This window comes from Gossypium arboreum, chromosome 13 (assembly GCF_025698485.1).
Source record: "Gossypium arboreum isolate Shixiya-1 chromosome 13, ASM2569848v2, whole genome shotgun sequence".
Classification (NCBI taxonomy): Eukaryota; Viridiplantae; Streptophyta; class Magnoliopsida; order Malvales; family Malvaceae; genus Gossypium; species Gossypium arboreum.
Window position 1 is genome coordinate 119,697,035 of NC_069082.1, and position 20,110 is coordinate 119,717,144.

Consider the following 20,110-nt stretch of genomic DNA (forward strand, 5'->3'; position numbering starts at 1 on the left):
TATAAATTTGTTAAAAATATGTTAAACTACAATTTTATTAATAATATGTATAATGTTTTTATTTTTACATATTCATTAAATTATGATGTAAAATAAATATAATAAATTGATTACTTAAGTGAATAAAATAAATAAAAGTAAAAGCATCTCAATTTTGGTGTTAGTGAGAGAGAAGAAAAAAGGCAAGTATCAATAAGATTCCATTTCGTTATGGGTGAGATTCCATCAGTGCGTTGGGATCCCATGCACTAAATATTTGAAAATCCAACAGTAATTGGAATGTGTTTTTAGATGCACTTCGGTTGAATATTTAAACACACTCACACCTTCTAATTTCACCAATATTTTATTTTATTTATTTTAATTATCATTTAACATAAAAACAACCTTAATGAATATTTTAATTATATTTTAACACAATAATTTGTATTTGTATATTATTAGTTAATATGAATATAATTTTAGTTTTTTAATTATTTATTAACAGACATCTTTGATCTAATGTCTTTTAACTACAATTTTATTCTCATTTCATTACAACCACTATGTTTAAATTTAAACACATTTCATCATTAGTGATTTAATGTTAAACTCATTGCTATACAATTCAATTTCACTCCTCCAATAACTAATCTCATCGCTATTATTTTCATTCTGATTTAAACTAATTTCATTGCTCATCCAAACGAACCTTATATCTATCAAAATCAAATATCAAGTCAAAATATTTCAAAATAATCAAAAAGAACAAACATTTTCAAATGTGCTTATGAGCCTTTCAAATGTCATATTTTAAATTCCAAATTATGTTTTCTTTTCTAAGTTATATTTGATTTAATTATTATATGTTTATTTTAAACACATCAACATTAACCTATTTTATACTAAAAAGTTATAAAGAAGATAAAAAGTCTTTCAAAAGATCTAACTTAAAAAGAAAGACTAATTAATCATTACACAAAGTCAATTAAAGATCTTATTATAATTTTTATTTAAGTAAAAGAACATAAATATTCTTGTAATAATATTTGTTATTTATTTTAAAAAATATTTTAATTATTTCTTAATTAAATAACTTGTGGATGTAGAGATATTGAATTGAATAATCAAAAATAATCCGATTGAAAGGAGACCTTAATATAATTGTAGATAAAATGCTGCAGATAATAAATATGCCACGTAGTACGGAATTAGCTTCTAAATAATCTTACAAAATACAAATTCAAATATCTAATAATCTAACTAAATTTTTATTATCTAAATATCAAATTAAAAAAAAAGATTAGTGTATGTAATACAAGAGACAAATGAGAATTGAACATCATTTTAACTATAACAAAAAGATATTAGGGACACAAACACATTGGTAACATAACATAATCAGTTTACAAACTAAATGAACTAATTCAATTAACTCACAAAAATTATAAAAATCAGGGGGGAAAAATTGTAAATTACCAATGAAGAAGATTAAATGAAACTGTTTTCTCTTCCGATTATTCCGCACCAAAAAATCCAATTTCTGAGTAGTTCTGCAAATTTATCGACAGTGTATTCGGTTAGCAAATGCCAATATTAACCCAAGTCATGCAATTTTTCAGTGACTCATTTAAAGTTGATGATGCTGACCTGGAATTTTTACTTCATTGATGATACAGCTTCAATCGCACTGCCTAGCGGCCAAGCAGCTTCAACAAGGGAATTTCGGTATTTCACTTTCTTCACCAACGTAACATCTTGGTACGGATCAAGGCCTGACCGAGAAAAAGATAACTTCGGTCAATTAGAATCCTAGGAGGCCTATTTATTACGAAGTTGCATAACTTAAATTTGATGCTAAAAGTTACCGAATCCATCGACGAGCAACGTGTACTGGTAAACCAGATCCATGCATATATATGCCAGGTTACTCTCGCCCAAATCTTTATATATTGCTTTAGCATCTGCATACTTGGTTTGACAAGCACGTTTAGCAGCATCTGCAAACGAATGGGGCTGAACTTTTGCAACAGGATCACTGGCTTTAATAAAACCAGCCTGAATTCATAAACAATTTAGTTAGAATGTCTAATGGGCTTGTTTCAGGCAATAAGATTCTCAAACGGGTAAATACCTCGGCAGCCCTGTCAAAGAAAAATGAAGCAACAAACAGATTCTTCTGTCCATCTCCACCTCCGCCGTTCCATATGCCACCAAATGTGCACTTCATATGCGTGCATGAATCATTTACTTTAAGAGCCTTGAGAGTCACCCTCCTGCATTCTTCCATGCTTGAACCAGATGACGGCGCCGATGCTTTATATTCTTCTCCTCCATATTTATAAGTACCTTGGAAAGATAAAATTCCCAATATGTCAAGTACTTAAATGGCAAATATTCTGCTGAACAACGATGATAGGACGTTACAAACATTCGAACTATTCCATTATTCAGTGCATTCAAAGTTTCAGAATAGAGAGATGAATAGAGTTAGCAGTAGGAAGCAAATACAGACAATTGCCACATTTTCAGTCGTCGTAGCTATAAACTTAGTTACTGAATTCATAAATCGTGCCTGCCATTTGCAGCCCAAATACACACACATATATATATTTAAAAAAAGCAGCACCTTATAGTGTTGGTTGCGACCGAAGAAATTCAAACATACCATCAAAACCCTCCAAGATGCAAGGGTTGCCAGAATCTTCAGTGGCCTTCAAAATTTCTGCTCGAGCTGCCAGTAAGCCATAGTGCAAATAACTGTACACAAGAAAGCCATAAGTATATAACTAAAATATAAAGATTATACAAATGACTGAATAGAGACCTGTGAAATAAGACTGCTGAACGAATCACAAGCCATTAAGATTTCTCTTTATATTCAATTTCAAATCATTAATAGAATCCTATTTTGTTAAAATGGAGGGTACCTGTGTACATAGAGGTAATATTTTGATCCCTTGAGATACATTTCATTTACATAATTGTCCTGTCCAGCTGGTACACTTGGAGCCCTTGAAGCAGCATTCTCGGAGATGGCATACGCCATTTGAACAGATCCACCACCAAGATCAACTATGCCAACTGTGTCATGATATGTCCTTCCCAAATTCCCTAGTAGGTAATTTATTGTCACCTATAAAAGAAGATGGAGGTTAAGAAAGTCCAAATTAGGTCCATTCTCCATCAGTAGGAAAAATTACAACAGATCCTAGCCCCTGACAGCACCTAAATACTTTATTCTAGTTTCCCTAAGTTACCCTAGAGAAACCCCTCAGATTTCTCCAATTGGCTCCGGCACCACCATGAAATCATCTTAAGCAAGACTGATCATGTTGACCAGTTATAATATTAAAATATCAAGCCTTGTACTTAGTCAAAAGTACAATTTAATCCATTATATTACAGAATTGAGTCCTTCAATCTCTTCCATGTTTGACATTGGAGAAATAAGTAAAATTGATAGCAATGTTAACGGGAAACCATCTAAAACCTAGCATAGACCCCCGAAATCTGACAATAATATTGATCTCTAGATGGAACTGAAGTAGCAACATTTTTTCAATTAAGAACGTACATATTGTCGGATTTCAACTCATGTACAAATCATGTACTTTGTAAGATTTGAGAAGAAAAGTCCACATCAGCATTTAAATAATTTTACATCAATATTGTTATCAATTTTACTTGTTTGCACCTATATCAAATGTTTAAAGATTAAATTACTCGGTTCTATAATACAAGCATTAAACTGCATTTTAGCTATAATATAGGGACCGCCAAGATACTCTAACCCCAGTAACAGTATGCAAAGTAAAAGCAAAGTATAAAAGTACAAGAAAATTCAGCATATCATACCCACTCATAAGAACCTTCTTGAGAGCCGTCCAGAATTTTGACCCAATTTGCCTCGGATTTAAGGGTGCTTCTACTTTTCAAAAGTTCCCTAACCTAAATACATATTTAAATTGCATTAGCTTGAGGAAATGGTAAAGTAAATGTTGTGGCCATAACAAACATGTATCCGAAAATAAAATTACCGATTGCAAAATTTTATCAGATGCCTCGCCTCCTAATGCCCTCAGACCAGCAGTTGCCTACACAGACAGCCCCATTGTTCAGCAAATTAAAAGGCTTAGAATGCATAACGCATGAAAGTAATACCTACCCCAACTCTCACAGGGGTCCTTGATCGTAAATCTAGCGGAACAACACTTTCTGCCTTGTCAAGAAGAGAAGTTAATGAATTTGCAGCAGCCTGTGGATCTTTTGCATAGTAGCTCAAACCTGGTTTAAGCTGCAACAAAACAACCCACATAAAACTAACTAATACTCGGACAAAAACCTCCATCAAAATTGAAGAAAATGGTCCACAGCACACAAGTAAAATGGTACCTTGGAAAGAGATCAAAGAATTGATGTTTTGAACCTTTTTTTTTTTGTTCAATTCAGGTAAAATCCTTTTCTAGAGGATACAAGTTAAAATCCTACCTTACAATTTTTGAGTCAAAATATATCACAATTCACAAATATCAAATAAAGGTCACAAATATAATCTCCCCCCCTCCTCCCCAACAAAAAAAAAAAAAGCTAAGAAATAGGAAAAATAAAACCCATACTATGCCATTGAATTACCATATAAATTATCATCGTAAAGTCACGGTTCTCATCCAAATTCCAGATTTAAATCCACAAGTACATCATCGACAGAACTCCATTCCAAGAAAATATAATTCTGTCTGAAAAATTACTAACTGGGAAAAAATTAAATTACCTGTTCAAAAAGCTCTAAATCAGAGCCAATTGGAACAAGATCCAAATTCTGATCAAAACAATAAACATGAACTCGACTCCCGGAACTCCCCGCATCAAAAATCACCGCATAATTCCTATTCCCTCTGGAATTCGCCCCTACTCTCCTGCTATTTAACTCGATCTCCTCCAGCACGGCAGCATCAGACGCCGATTTCCCCGGCATGACGTATAAAAGAAAGGTTATAAGCACGATAGGGATGGAGATGACCAGAAGAACGCCTCGGTACTTATGGATCTTGTCGGAGATGGACTCATGCCTCGCCATTGAACGCTTGATCATCTTTTCTAGGTGATCGTCGGTGCCGTTTCCGGTCGGAGATAATGAGCCTCCGTTTGGACCGGACTCGAGGAGCTCGGCTGAGGATGGTGTTCGGTACCTGATCTGGCCGTTGCCGGTGGAAGCCGGTAATGGCTCCAGATCTTCCAGGTTTCTGAATTTCGGTATCTTCGAATTTATAATAAATTTAACCTTAAAAAACACAAAAAATTAAAAAATAATAATCTGTGAAATTATGATGTGATTTTGAAAGGATTGGTATTGAAAAGGAAAAGAAGGGAAAGAGAAAATGTAGAGGGAGGGATTCGGGGAGGAAACGAAGGGAATGGAAATAGCTTAGGGAGGGAGAAATTATTTTGTTCTATATAGATATACATATACGCACCGTCATATGCCGATTGTTGATGACAGTGAGTGATTTCAACAATTGATTTTATTAATTCATTTGATTATTATTGATATATGTAAAATGATTAATAAAGGATAGTAAATTCTACTTTTAAATATTTATTTATTTATAATATTTTATTTTTGTTGGGTGAAATTATTAAAATAAAATATTATTATTAAAGAGTTAAAATTTTATTATGAAAATTAATTAATGAATAAATTTAAAATTTAAATAAAACTTTTTATGAAAATTAATAAATATTAATAGTGTATATTATAAATTCTATTTTAACGATAATTATGTCACACTTTAAATATTTTAATTAATATAAAATTATATAAAAATCATTTTATATAAATAAATTAAAATAATTTAAGAATATATAAATATTTAAAAATAAATAAACATGATTAATATCCAACAAATTTATTTTGAAAGTGAAAAATATTTATAAGGAGATAAGATAGAATAATAAAATGTGAGGAAATCATGTTTGCGAGTTTAACGTACAAAGTAATTTTCTTGTTTCTCGGTTTAGACAATGTTAAGTATTCGAAGGTTTTATTATTTATTATTTTTAAAACTTATTATTTTTCACTCTAAAGTTTTGCTTAAAAACATCGCCTTCCTTAGAGAATTTAATAATTAAATTATTTATTTATTTTTATTTTTTAGTTACAAAAGAGGAAGTTAAATTTAAATCTTAACTAAAAAACTAAAATTACTATTTAATATTGATCTTGTAATAAAATAACTTGTACCACTAAAAGTGATTATATAAAGATATATAATTTAATTACGTAATCTCTAACCTATTTAGACATTGTATCTACTAATTAACTCTTCATATTGATTATCTATGGATCCAAAGGTTCTGTTAGAAAAGATTGTCTTTCTTTGGAAATATTGTGTTCTTAGAATATGTAATATTCTAGTTTTAAGGTTGGATTCATGGTTCTTGTTACTTATGTTTTCTTTTCCATGTTTTTATATATGGATTTTTTTTTGTTGGTCACTATAACTTTCAGGTAATTTTTATGCTCAGTTTGGGAACATGTTTTTTTTTTTAATTTCAATTTGAATTTCATTTATTATGTATTTGTGATGCATATATTATGAGTAAATTAATTGAGATTCAATACAATATATATTTTAAAAAATAAAAACATAAATTTGTCAAATTTAATAATAATTTTAAATTTTCAAAATCGTCACTAAATACACATTTAATAATTTCACAGATTTGAGAAATTATCATAAATATTACATTTCTAAATAGTTTAATACTCAATTTACTCTAACCTAGCTCATAAATTAAGATATAGTTGGATGAGAGATTTTGAGGAGAGATTTCATTTATGTAAGATTTTGAAATTCTAAAATTTTTATTTGATTAAAAGATATTCATAAAATTTTAAAAATATAACAATATACATAATGAATATTTTTATATTATTTATTTTTAATATAATTGTCCTTCTTTTATAATTAATTTTTAATTCATAAAAATCTAATAACTTACTTTTTCTTAATTTATACAACCTAAATAAAAATACATTAATTATATTTGTTGCTCAGGCTTTACCTTATTATTGTAATTCAAAAATAATTATTGTTAATTTTTTATAATCCTAAATAATGAACTGATATTAGAATATTTATTTCAAATTTAAAAACTGTACGTAAAATTAAAATTTAAAATTATCTTAAAATTAAAATATATACATAACTAAAATTCGTTATACGTGTCTAAAAATATAGTATCAAATTTAAAAATAATTTTTATATCTAAATGAAGAACGAATATTATTTGTTTAAAATTACTTATATTAATTTTTCATATATCTTAAATCATGAATGGAAATTAAATTTTGTATTTTAAAATTAATATATATATATCAAATTTAATTTTTTTTATATAAACAGGTTTAAAATTATTTTATTTATTCATTTAAATTGTTTTTAAAAAAAACATGATATCCAACATTTTCAAAATATTATCTACTTACTTTAAATATTTTCAATAAGGTAATTAACAAACTATATATCAAATTTAAAATTAAAAAATTATCTTAAAATTAAAAATATACCTAGTCAATTTCATTTGAAATTTCAAAACTATCTTTTCTTATCTAAAAAATTGAATATCAAAATTAAAAATTTAAAAATAATTTTTATATCCTAAATAATGAGCATATATTAATTATTTTTAAATTACAATATTTTTTTACAATTCGTCAACTTTAACCTTTTTTAATTCTGAAATAATATATTTAAAATCATTTCTCATTATAGAAAGATTATAAAATGATTTAACATGTTTTAATTTATACATGTATACATATAATCAACTTGTGTAGTGCATGGGTAAACAACTAGTTAAGATATATTTTATTTATATTATACTAGAGAGCTAAGAATGATTGGTCCAAAACGTGCAAAGTTCTGCATGAGTTCAGATTCTCTGCTGCCAAACATACTTCTGATACGTGTTTAAAATTTAAGAGCTGAAACAACATTGTTCTTCCAAAATAAGGATGGTTCTTTCATATTATCCACAACTGATTGAAAGAACCAAATCCAGAAAACAACTGTTTATTGCATAAAAGTTGAGCTTATCTGCTGTTGTTGATGAGCACACGAATCTTTTTAAGCCACCTTATGTTTTCTTCACCTTCACTGGTGGTAGGGAGAAGAATTGCCGGAAAACCCACCCAGCTAATGTAGCTCCGATGAACGGACAGATCCAATAAACGTAAAAGTGATCCCATGTGTCGTGTTGGTTGTATACATATGCCCAACCGAAGGCCTGCAATATGGTTCACAACTCCAAATGCATTAAGGGTTTATAACAATGTCTTCGCCGGTAATAAGATTTAGCAACTTATGAAATTTAAAGAATCCATGATAAGTGAGGAAACACATGCATGATAGTATGATATATATGTTAACATTAATGGGAGACAACATTAATAGCAAACAATACAAAGTGGTGCAAGTTTAGCAACCTAAAGTTGACTTTAAAAAAGTGGCATGGGATACTTTTTTTTTGGTCATTGAGATAATGGGCTATTTATTGTTTGGTCCTTGAACCTCAACTATAAATAGCTAGGCCTTCTCATTTCTCATTTCAATCATCCCAACCAATCTTTCTATCTTAATTTTCTCTCTTCTCCCATTTGAGAATTCTTAAGGAATTCTATTTGTTTGTAATATTTTGGAGATAGTAAAGTTATCATCTGGTGTTAGTACCCGAGGACGTAGGTATAATTTACCGAACCTCGTTAAAACTGTTGTGTTCTTTTTTGTCCTATTTTTCTTTCAATATTTGAGGGTATAATAGTAGTATTTAATTGTGCTATTAAATTACTATAGAAGGGATATTCTGACTAAGGAAAGACTTGGTATTTAAGAGATCCATGTGATCTACCTCTCTTCCCTGAGAATTGAACTTTGTGTGATTTTTTAGTACAATAAATCACACGCTTCCGACCCTATTGGAACAACAAGTGGTATCAGAGTCGAAGGTTAATCGTAGTATGCTCTGTGGTTGCAGTTTAAACTGATCTTCCACATCAGAAAAGATTTCCTTAGGTATATTGAAAGATTATGGAAAAGATGGACGGTTTAGGAGCTTCAACATCGTCCATGTGGACAAGACCGACAATTGCAAATGCAAGATTGGCCGTGGAGATCTTTGATGGTACAGGCCATTTTGGTATGTGGCAAAGTGAGGTTCTAGATGCCCTTTTTCAGCAGGGTCTAGACATTGCCATTGATGAAGAGAAACCAGATGATGTACAGGAGAAAGATTGGAAGGCGATCAATCGGTTGGCATGTGGCACAATTCGATCATACCTTTCTCGAGAGCAGAGGTATGCTTTTTCAAAGGAGACTTCTGCAAATAAGTTGTGGGTGGCACTTGAAGAAATTTTTTTGAAGAAAAACAGTCAAAATAAGCTCCACTTGAAGAAAAGACTGTTTCGCTTCACTTACGTCCTAGGTACCACAATGAATGATCACATCACCAAATTTAATTAGTTAGTCACGGATTTGCTAAATATGGATGAGACATTCAAAGATGAAGATTTGGCTTTGATGCTGTTGGGGTCACTTCCTGAGGAGTTTAAGTTCCTAGAAACTACTCTACTTCATGGCAGGAGTGATATATCTCTGAGCGAAGTCTGTACGGCCTTATACAGTTATGAACAGAGAAAGAAGGACAAACAGAAAAACTCAATCAGAGATATAGAAGCTTTAGTAGTCCGAGGTCGTTCGTACACTCGGAAGAAAACTCAGAAGGGGAGATCAAAGTCAAAGTCCAGACTTGGGAAAGATGAATGTGCCTTTTGTCATGAGAAAGGCCACTGGAAGAAAAATTATCCAAAGCTAAAGAATAAGGGAAAAGCTGCTGTAGATGCTTGTGTTGCAAAGCATGATACTAGTGACTCTGAACTATCACTGGTTGCATCATCATCGTCGTTCCATTCAGATGAGTGGATTTTGGATTCAGGTTGTACCTATTATATGTCCCCTAACCAGGAGTGGTTCTCTGATTTAGTAGCACTAAATGGAGGAGTTGTTTATATGGGCAATGACAATGCTCAGAAAGCTGTTGGGATAGGTTCAATCCAATTAAAGAATCAAGATGGATCAACCGAGTTCGATCGATGTTGAGACGTGCCGGTTTGAAGAAAATCTCATCTTATTGGGAGCCTTGGAATCCAATGGTTCGATTATTACTATGAGAGATGGGGTTTTGAAAGTAACATCTGGCGCACTTGTGATATTGAAGGGCATCGGGAAAAATAACTTGTATTACTACCAAGGTAGTACAGTTATTGAAGCGATCATTGCGCTTCGGTAACAAAGAATTGGACTCAATGCGGTTGTGGCATATGAAGTTGGGACATGCGGTGAAAAATCCTTGCAAATTCGGCAAAGCAAGGATTGTTGAAAGGTGCAAAGGCTTACAAATTAAAATTTTGCGAGCATTGTGTTTTGGGAAAGCAAAGAGAGTGAAATTCAAGATCGCTATCCATAATACAAAAGGTATTTTGGAATATGTTCACTCAGATGTGTGGGGGCCTTCCAAAACACCTTTGTTGGGAGGAAAACACTATTTTGTTACTTTTGTTGATGACTTTTCCAGAAGAGTTTGGGTGTATATCATGAGAAATAAAGATGAAGTGCTTGGAGTTTTTCTTAAATGGAAAACTATGATCGAAAACCAGACTGGTAAGAAAATCAAGCGGCTTAGGACGGACAATGGAGGGGAATATAAAAGTGATCCGTTCTTCGATGTGTGCCAAGAGTATGGTATTGTTCGACACTTCACAGTTAGGGATACACCACAACAGAATGGAGTGGCAGAGCATATGAATCGAACATTGCTGGAGAAAGTTCGATGTATGTTGTCCAATGCTGGGTTGGGCAAGCAATTTTGAGCTGAGGCTGTGACATAAGCTGGCCATCTTGTTAATCGTTTGCCATTATCTGCATTAGAAAGAAAAACTCCTATGGAGGTATGGTCTGGAAAATCGGCTACAGATTATGATTCCTTACATGTGTTTGGATCCACTGCATATTACCATGTGAAGGAGTCAAAATTAGATCCGAGGGCAAAGAAAGCTCTCTTTATGGGAATCACTTTTGGAGTGAAGGAATTTCGTATTTGGTGCTTAGACACAAAGAAAATGATCTGTAGCAGAGATATTACCTTTGATGAATTTGCCATATTGAAAAAGGTAGCAGATGAAGATATTCAGACAAGCGATACTCCACAGCAGGTGGAGTGTACTCCAAAACAGGTAGAGTTTGAACAGATAGGGATTTGCCCAGTTAATAAGTTTAATTCTCCAGCCATAATAGAGGAATTAGAGGTTGAAGAGGTTCTGACCCAAGAACTATTAAGTAAACCAGCACCAATTACAGTTGCAAGACCACGGAGAGAAATTCGTAGACCTGCTCGATTTACTGATATGGTAGCCTACGCCCTTCCCATTGTTGATGATGATATTCCTGTCATTTATCAAGAAGCAATGCAAAGCTTAGAAAGTGACAAATGGAAAGGCGCCATGGATAAAGAAGTGCAATCTCTCCGGAAGAACAATACTTGAGAGTTGGCGCAATTACCGAAAGGTAAAAGGGCAATCGGATGCAAGTGGGTATTCGCAAAGAAAGATGGATCTCCTAGCAAGAAAGATGTTCGCTACAAGGCAAGATTGGTAGCTAAAGGCTACGCTCAAAAGGAGGGAATTGATTACAATGATGTATTTTCCCTTCTTGTGAAGCATTCCTCCATTAGAATTTTGTTAGCCTTGGTAGCATAGTTGAATTTGGAGCTAGCTCAACTTGATGTTAAGACGACTTTCTTGCATGGTGAGTTAGAAGAGGAGATCTATATAACTCAACCTGAAGGATACACAGATGCTGGTGGTAGAAATTGGGTTTGTAAGCTGAACAAATCGCTATATGGATTGAAGTAAACCCCGAGGCAGTGGTACAAGCGATTTGATAGCTTTATGAGAAGCCAGAAGTACACAAGAAGCAAATATGACAATTGTGTGTATTTGCAGAAGCTGCATAACGACGAATCTTTCATTTATCTACTCTTGTATGTTGATGATATGTTAATCGCTTCGAAGAGCCAAAAAGAGATAGATAAGCTAAAGGCTCAGTTGAATCAAGAGTTCGAGATGAAAGATCTAGGTGAGGCCAAGAAGATTCTCGGCATGGAGATAAGTAGAGATAGACAGGGAGGCAAGCTTTGTTTGAATCAGAAGCAATATTTGAAAAAGGTATTACAATGTTTTGGTGGAAATGAAAACACAAAATATGTAAGTATCCCACTTGCTTCTCATTTGAAACTTAGTGCTCAATTATCTCCGAAAACTGAAGAAGAAAGAGAATATATGGCAAAAGTCCCATATGCTAATGCAGTTGGGAGTCTGATGTATGCGATGGTGTGTACGCGGCCTGACATTTCACAAGCTGTTGGAGTTGTGAGCAGGTATATGCATGATCCTGGAAAAGGACATTGGCAAACTGTGAAATGGATTCTACGGTATCTTCGAAAAACCGTAGACATTGGTTTAATTTTTGAGAAGGATGAAACACTTGGTCAGTTTGTAGTTGGATATGTTGATTCCGACTTTGCTGGTGATTTAGATAAACGTCGTTTAACTACGGGGTATCTGTTTACTCTTGCTAAAGCCCTAGTGAGTTGGAAGTCTACCTTACGATCTGATGTCGTGTATATCTGCAGAGGCGTAATATATGGCGATTCTGAAGTCATTAAGAAGGCTATTTGACTTAATGGATTGTTGAAAGACTTGGGAGTTGTTCAAAGTCACATTAGTCTATATTGTGACAGTCAGAGCGCTATTCATTTAGCGAAAAATCAAGTCTATCATTTAAGAACCAAGCATATCAACGTAAGATATCACTTTAAAGGGAAGTCTTTGAAAAGGAAAATTCTACTTGAAGATTCCGCAAGCAGATAATCCCGCAGATATGATGACCAAGGTGGTAACAACAATCAAGTTTAATCATTGTTTGAACTTGATTAACATCCTGAGAATTTGAGCACCTTCAGGTGTATGGCGCTCGAGAGCGTATTTGTAGGCAATATAAAAGATAGCTTTATCGAATTTGAGGAGTTGAAGGAAGTGTGTGAAGATGTGATTATCCTAATCAAATCTTCAAGGTGGAGATTGTTAACATTAATGGGAGACAACATTAATGGCAAACAATACAAAGTGGTGCAAGTTTAGCAACCTAAAGTTGACCTTAAAAAAGTGGCATGTGATAATTTTTTTTTGGTCATTGAGATAATGGGCTATTTATTGTTTGGTCCTTGAACCTCAACTATAAATAGGCCTTCTCATTTCTCATTTCAATCATCCCAACCAATCTTTCTCTCTTAGTTTTCTCTCTTCTCCCATTTGAGAATTCTTAAAGAATTCTATTTGTTTGTAATATTTTGGAGATAGTAAAGTTATTATCTGGTGTTAGTGCCCGGGGACGTAGGTATAATTTACCGAACCTCGTTAAAACTCTTGTGTTCTTTTTTGTCCTATTTTTCTTTCAATATTTGAGGGTATAATAGTAGTATTTAATTGTACTATTAAATTACTATAGAAGGGATATTCTGACTAAGAAAAGACTTGGTATTTAAGAGATCCATGTGATCTGCCTCTCTTTCTTGGGAATTGAACTTTGTGTGATTTTTTAGTACAATAAATTACACGCTTCCGACCCTATTAGAACAACAATATATTTATACACACACAAACACATTAGCGTAAAACTTTATTGAATAGGAAGTGTCATCAGGACTCTAAGGAGACAATGCAATAGGAGGACAAGGTCCTCCCAAAAGGACCCTCTAAATGCATAGAAAAACTCAAAAAAAAAAAAATTGAACATGCTCGTATTGGGCACGTACTGGTATCTAGCCCTCGTATCTAAGTCTAAATAACTATCCTTGACTGACCAACCAAAGAAGCACTGTGTAAAAGCGCCCTACCTAATCGAAATCCAAAACTAGAAACACGAGGCAGCAGTGATGGTCTATGTTACTCTAACTCTTCTTTTTTCTTGAAGAACCCATGTCCGACACATACGGAGATATGATCTTAGAGGCTCTCAATATTAATAGAAATCTAGGGAAAGAAAAATGAACATATTCGTGTTGGACACACATAACCTATGTTGCTACTCTTTATTTTTCTTTAACTATGTTCAATACCCATGTCCGATACATATCCAAATATAGGCAAGTTAGACACAATTCAAAGTAGAATACCATATGGAAATGGAAAGGGCAAAACTTACAAATGCAGGATTCATGGAAGGTCCAGTGTAAGCAGAGCCAAATGTTACTAATGCTACGATCACAATAGAAAGAAACCACGTCTTGAAGATTTCACTCTGCGGGCCTCTAAGCATGATTAAAAGAACAATAAAGGTGATTGCAAAAGTCAAGACCCCCTCAGCAAAGGCTCCCGTGTGCGTATCTACTTTCACAGATGGTCCCCCTATCATGTGCTTGTATTGTTCCGGGATTGCCTCCATGATCGCCAGGGCACCACCCACGGCACCAGCAGCCTACCAGTGAGAGACTTGTATTTTTCAGTAATGTATCTCAACATTGTAGCTTTAGCTAATCGTTTAAATTTGTCTTTTAAACAGCCTAAGATGACATGACTCTGTTGCTAGAAAGGAAAAGCAAGGCAAAGATTTTAACATGATTTGTTCTTTGCAATGCATTATTCTGTCTCAAAGTAATACAATCACGAGACAAATATAAGGATGTGTCAAACCAGCAAAATTTATTTTGTTTAATATTTTATAGTTTGAACTAGTAAAATGAATGTCTAACCAGTTAAAATATCAATAATATTAAACCACACAAAAAAAAATTCATATAATTTGATCCAAAAAGGTAAGAGAACAGCGGAATCCATGTCAAATCCAATAGAATTTCTTAAAGAAACCAAGAACCCAAGAAAGATACCAAATTGAAAATTTTTTTTTTACCTGAGCTGGGAAGCGGAGGGCCATGGAGATAAGGGTATCGGCGCCGGAACCGGCGGCGTAGAAGGCAGTTGTAGCAGCAGGATCAAAACTAGCCCCGCCAAGAAATCCACCAATAATATTAAAGATGGAAAGGAAAACGAAAAAGACGACGGTGATGATAACAATAGAAGCCCAAGGTACGGTTTGAACACCAGCGGCGGTGGCTATAAAATAAGTTAATAGACCAAACGCAGATGAACAAAATACCCACATGAAAGAGATCACCATGTCAGCGATTGCAATCTTTATTGGACCCTTCATTATTAAGTTTCACGGTTCACTCTACTGGGTTATTTGTTTCTCTTACTTTTTCTTTTCCAGAGAATTTTCAACTAACAAGCAAATGGAGAGGATAATTACTAAAAAAAGAAAAAGGAAAAAAGAAAATAGAAAATAAAGACGAAGGATTTGGTTTGTTACAAAGAAAAACTTTGGTTTAGACGGGGACCGATACGTATATATATAACTTTAAAAATTATAAAAATATATATTATTAAAATAATATGTAAAATATATAATTTAATTCTCGATCCTAAAATTAATTTGTCTAGCTCCAACATTGCATATAATCGACGTAAGATCTCCCCAAGACTTACAAGTTTAATACAAGTATAATCAATCGAATTCCAGATTCTGTTAAACTTACCAACTCAAAACATTATTGAAGCTATAAATACGAAAAACCATACCTACCTGACAGATGCTTTTACATCAGCTAACTACAATAAAGGCTTTGTTAACTATACTATTATTATTTATAAGAATTATAATTAAGTCTGTTTAAATAAAATTATTAGTAATTATTTATAATTATTTATAATTCTTTTAAAAAAATTTTATGCTATTTAATAATAAAATATCATGTGGTGATGTATGCAACTCATATAATGCATCAAATATATATATATATTTATATATATAAATCAGCTGAAAATGAATGAAGTACCAGTAATATCATTGTTCCTTAGGTCAATCACTAAAGTAGTAGAGGTGACAACATCAAACATTACACATAATTATTTAAAAATACAACACTAATAAGACATAAAATATAGGAGCATCTTCAATTTATATAAATTAAAATATAATTATCAACATGAAAAATATATTTTGAGATAAAATTATGGACTCTAACAAATCGAGAAAAGCCTTGAATAAAGAAACTATTGGGCTTAGATCCATCAAGAATTCTCGGCCCGATTTGAAATTTTCTTAGACGGTCACAAAGAAATGGAAAATTTGAAGTATACCCCTTTTGAAACGGAAAAAAGAAGGATTAATTAAAAACAACGGGCATCCAAAATGTAGCCGTTGAAATCTCGGAGCTTAGGGCTACAACGGCTATTTTTCTTTTCTTAAAGCAGATTTTCCCATTTCTTTTAAGTGCTATCTCTCAGCTAGCAATCAAATTCAAACACTGAGATCTCAGATTTCCTTTCCATTTTTCCTCTTCACTTTCTTCCTAATTTTCTTTCCAAGCCAAACACCCATTAATCAAATTCTTTCCTTTTTATCTTCCTCTCTTTGTCGGCTAATTCCAGAAATAGAGCAAGCAACACTGCTACATTCAAGGTATGGAGACATCCATTTCATCAGTTCATATATATATATATTGAAGAATTTAGTAAATATTAACCTGATCTTTTTTTTTATGTTCTGCTGATTTAAGAAACCCCGTTTCATCAAATTGGGATCTTTTTTTGTTGTTATGCTAAGTTTCAATTGGTGAACATGGCCCTGTTTCTCTACAGCTTTAGTCTGTTCGTCCTGTTGATATGATATTTTTGGGATCGTTTTCATGATACTAACTATTTCGCTTATTTATCTGATGGTTGTTGGGAATTTCAGAGAGCAAAGATGAATGATCTGATGACCAAATCGTTTATGAGCTATGTAGACCTCAAGAAAGAGGCAATGAAAGATCTTGAAGCTGGACCTGACTATGATCTCGAAATGTCTTCCAACGCAAGCACCATGGACCAAAACCTTGGTCTATTCCTTGAAGAAGCTGAGAAAATTAAGCAAGAAATGGCAGTAATCCGTGAACTGTTAGGCAAGCTCCAAGAATCAAATGAAGAGAGCAAATCACTTCACAAACAGGAGTCTTTAAAGGCCCTGCGGAACAAAATCAACAATGACATTGTCACTGTGCAAAAGAAGGCAAGGACTATCAAGGCACAGCTCGAAGAAATGGACCGTGCTAATGCAACTAACAAGCGCCTCTCAGGGTGCAAAGAAGGCACGTTAGCTTACAGGACTAGGATTGCAGTAACCAATGGGTTGCGCAATAAGTTGAAGGAGCTGATGATGGATTTCCAAGGTTTGAGGCAGAAGATGATGACCGAGTATAAGGAAACAGTAGGGAGAAGGTATTTTACAGTGACTGGCGAAAACCCAGATGAGGAAATCATCGAGAAGATAATATCAGATGGGAATGGAGGGGAGGGGTTCTTAACAAGGGCGATACAAGAACATGGTCGAGGGAAAGTGCTGGAGACAGTGGTTGAGATTCAAGACAGGCATGATGCAGCGAAAGAGATCGAGAAAAGTTTGCTGGAACTGCACCAGGTGTTTTTGGATATGGCGGTGATGGTGGAGGCACAAGGTGAACAAATGGATGATATTGAGCATCATGTGATGAATGCAAGCCATTATGTGAAAGATGGTTCCAAAGAGCTCAACACTGCGAAACAGTATCAAAGGAGCAGCAGGAAGTGTATGTGTATTGGGATTATTCTTTTGTTGCTCATTGTTCTAGTGATTGTCATCCCAATTGCTACTAGCTTTTCTAGTTCTTGATTGAGATGTTCTTACAGAGGATTTAATGTCCAGTTATTCCTTCTGCTTTATTTTACTTGAAATTGTATGATCTGGAGTATGCATATAGTCCTTATGTTGGGACTCCCATCCTCAAAATTCATTGTGTAATAATAGTTTGGATACATTCCTTAAATTTGGATTTTTATTTTTTTAGTTCATAAAGACTCTTGAATTATTTAAGTAGTTCGTACATATCTTAATAACAAATTATTACTTTTCTCTCCCAAGAAGGCTATCTATGCATCCTCGTCTTTAAAAGCTTCGATTTCTGCAGTTTCCACAAATTGAATCAAAATCAAGCTTTCATTTCGTCGGATTCAACTGGTTTCTCAGCAATAACGATTGTAATCTCTTTGATTTCTTGTTCATGATCTGGAAAACATGGATTTATATCCCTCACTGAGCCCTCCATATCTCCTTTTTGCATCTTTTCTGTTATTTCAACACCCTTGTTTCCATTCTTGTATATCACATAGATGACAATTTGAGCTGTTCCAAGCAGAAATCCCAACACATTTGGAAACTGAACAAAAAACAAAACATGTCAATGTTATGAAAGATCAATCATGGTTAAATTTAAGAACTATCAATGTATGAATTTGACTTACAGCCACGTATAAATCTTGTAAGAAAAGTCCATAGAAGAACCACATTGTGGAACATAATGTAAGAAAAAAGGAGAGAAGAAATGGCATGTATTCTACACTTTTTGTCCTTATCACACGTCTCTGCAATATAAATGGTGATTGCTTTGTTGAGATAATATCATCCCCACCCACCCCCAAAAAAAAAAAAAAACAAAGAAAGAAAGAAACTGTTGTAAACAAACCATTATGCCTAAAGGAGAAGCAGAGACTGCAACACTGTTAACAGCACAAACCCATCCCATCACTGTCACACGTTTAGACCTTTCTCTAAACAAATTGGTGGCCACCATTATCAAACAATACCCTCCTAGGTTGAATAAGATTATCCATTTCACTGTAAAAACCTGCAAATTCCAAAAATCAAATTCCCAGTACCGAGTTTAATTGAGTTCAGCTGAGTTAACAAATGTTACCTTATCCCTCTTGGGTGCGTATACAATGTATAATATAAGATAGATAATTTCGATGGCACATCCGAAGCAACTGATGCCGACGATCAGATTGGCGTTGGTCTTAAGCATACCGTAGTACAATAACATCATTGAACTGGAAAGTGCAACCATGTAAGGGATTGATTGGTACCCTTCAGCAGTTCTTTTCTTGTATATTGTATAAAAGGTTTTCCTGAGAGAGATAATATGAGTCAGATTTAATAGCAATGTGCCATTGGTTCATGAACTAATAATATGTATAAGGCTCTTACACTGGTGACAAGAACACCATGAATGAAACAATGCTACCTGAAAATTAAAAAAAGAACAGAAAAAGCATAGCAACATCAATAAGCAATATGTAAAAGCAAAGGCAACATTCATCTCTAGTCTGAATTACATAGAAAAATACCCAAGACCCCAAATATGAAAGCAAGCTGATGATGAGGTCCAAAGAATCCCATTTTGATCGATATATGCTTGAAGCTCTTTACACTGATTCTCAGTAGAAAAGAACTTAAGTCCAAATACACTAGAATCCCATTATTTATATATATTCAAAAATAAGAGTTAGGACAGTAATTGATGTTTCAAGTTCAAGCATACAGTGTCATGCTAGGGAGATAACTCGGCCGAGTTTAATTTTCCACTTCATCCTCATCATACATTGGTGGATGATTGAAGAACAACATTCTCAAATCTTTATGTTGAACTTTACAATTCCAAGAAAGAAGTTAGTTGTTCATCCTCATCAAAAGAAAGTGGGAGGCAAATGTGATCATCAGTGAATTTGAGTTAGAAAAGCAAAGCATTTTCAGCCACGTAAATGCACATAAGATCTAGCCCCTCTGTTTTGTTTACCATAAATGAGCAATACTCAAACCCAATAAGGACTAGATTAGTTCCAGCGTCCAAAAAAAAAAAAAAAAATTTAAAATATGAATATCCGTATAAACGAGAGATTGACTAAAGCTTTGTTCTAATGTGTAATTTTATAAAAGAAATTTGATTTTGTATAATTTTATATATAAAATTTTGATTTGATACAATTCTCATAAATTTTAACACAATTACTTATTAACATCATTTTATGTTTATTTATTACATATATATAATTATATTTATCAAATATAAAAATAAATTGATGTTGTTATTTCTTTAAAAATAT

At 33.2% G+C, this 20,110-nt stretch overlaps 4 protein-coding genes across 4 annotated transcripts; 1 reads left to right on the plus strand and 3 right to left on the minus strand.

The window, feature by feature from the left end:
• Nucleotides 1-1,221: 1,221 nt before the first annotated feature.
• LOC108464588 (apyrase 2-like) lies at nucleotides 1,222-5,546 on the minus strand. The gene is made up of 11 exons (XM_017764953.2): nucleotides 5,457-5,546; nucleotides 4,754-5,263; nucleotides 4,148-4,276; nucleotides 4,020-4,076; nucleotides 3,838-3,930; nucleotides 2,910-3,115; nucleotides 2,648-2,739; nucleotides 2,114-2,328; nucleotides 1,848-2,037; nucleotides 1,630-1,754; nucleotides 1,222-1,532 (listed from the first exon to the last, which is right to left on the minus strand). Exons 1-10 carry the CDS (start codon nucleotides 5,460-5,462, stop codon nucleotides 1,639-1,641), a joined length of 1,614 nt encoding a protein of 537 aa, XP_017620442.2. The 5' UTR covers nucleotides 5,463-5,546; the 3' UTR covers nucleotides 1,222-1,532; nucleotides 1,630-1,638.
• A 2,292-nt stretch (nucleotides 5,547-7,838) lies between these two features.
• On the minus strand, nucleotides 7,839-15,497 carry LOC108461274 (aquaporin SIP1-1-like). The gene is made up of 3 exons (XM_017761068.2): nucleotides 15,006-15,497; nucleotides 14,301-14,573; nucleotides 7,839-8,271 (listed from the first exon to the last, which is right to left on the minus strand). The coding sequence occupies exons 1-3, from the start codon at nucleotides 15,303-15,305 to the stop codon at nucleotides 8,122-8,124; spliced, it is 723 nt and encodes a 240-aa protein (XP_017616557.1). The 5' UTR covers nucleotides 15,306-15,497; the 3' UTR covers nucleotides 7,839-8,121.
• A 908-nt stretch (nucleotides 15,498-16,405) lies between these two features.
• LOC108461732 (syntaxin-related protein KNOLLE) lies at nucleotides 16,406-18,026 on the plus strand. The gene is made up of 2 exons (XM_017761657.2): nucleotides 16,406-16,616; nucleotides 16,893-18,026. Exon 2 carries the CDS (start codon nucleotides 16,902-16,904, stop codon nucleotides 17,841-17,843), a length of 942 nt encoding a protein of 313 aa, XP_017617146.1. The 5' UTR covers nucleotides 16,406-16,616; nucleotides 16,893-16,901; the 3' UTR covers nucleotides 17,844-18,026.
• On the minus strand, nucleotides 17,989-19,639 carry LOC108462129 (bidirectional sugar transporter SWEET9). The gene is made up of 6 exons (XM_017762114.2): nucleotides 19,355-19,639; nucleotides 19,215-19,251; nucleotides 18,925-19,135; nucleotides 18,694-18,855; nucleotides 18,473-18,592; nucleotides 17,989-18,387 (listed from the first exon to the last, which is right to left on the minus strand). Exons 1-6 carry the CDS (start codon nucleotides 19,404-19,406, stop codon nucleotides 18,160-18,162), a joined length of 810 nt encoding a protein of 269 aa, XP_017617603.1. The 5' UTR covers nucleotides 19,407-19,639; the 3' UTR covers nucleotides 17,989-18,159.
• Nucleotides 19,640-20,110: the final 471 nt, after the last annotated feature.

What these genes read in the sequence shown, in the direction of transcription:
- LOC108464588 (XM_017764953.2), bottom strand. An exon ending in ATTTAGAGCTTTTTGAACAG is followed by an intron (nt 4,277 to 4,753) that starts GTAATTTAATTT and finishes GTTTTGTTGCAG; the next exon opens with CTTAAACCAGGTTTGAGCTA. An exon ending in CATCTTGGAGGGTTTTGATG is followed by an intron (nt 2,329 to 2,647) that starts GTATGTTTGAAT and finishes TATCTTTCCAAG; the next exon opens with GTACTTATAAATATGGAGGA.
- LOC108461274 (XM_017761068.2), bottom strand. Translation starts at nt 15,305, where the DNA reads ATGAAGGGTCCAATAAAGATTGCAATCGCTGACATGGTGATCTCTTTC. An exon ending in CCCTCCGCTTCCCAGCTCAG is followed by an intron (nt 14,574 to 15,005) that starts GTAAAAAAAAAA and finishes TCTCACTGGTAG; the next exon opens with GCTGCTGGTGCCGTGGGTGG. An exon ending in CTTCCATGAATCCTGCATTT is followed by an intron (nt 8,272 to 14,300) that starts GTAAGTTTTGCC and finishes ACCATATTGCAG; the next exon opens with GCCTTCGGTTGGGCATATGT.
- LOC108461732 (XM_017761657.2), top strand. Translation starts at nt 16,902, where the DNA reads ATGAATGATCTGATGACCAAATCGTTTATGAGCTATGTAGACCTCAAG.
- LOC108462129 (XM_017762114.2), bottom strand. Translation starts at nt 19,406, where the DNA reads ATGGGATTCTTTGGACCTCATCATCAGCTTGCTTTCATATTTGGGGTC. An exon ending in TTTCATATTTGGGGTCTTGG is followed by an intron (nt 19,252 to 19,354) that starts GTATTTTTCTAT and finishes TTTAATTTTCAG; the next exon opens with GTAGCATTGTTTCATTCATG. An exon ending in ATGGTGTTCTTGTCACCAGT is followed by an intron (nt 19,136 to 19,214) that starts GTAAGAGCCTTA and finishes TATCTCTCTCAG; the next exon opens with GAAAACCTTTTATACAATAT.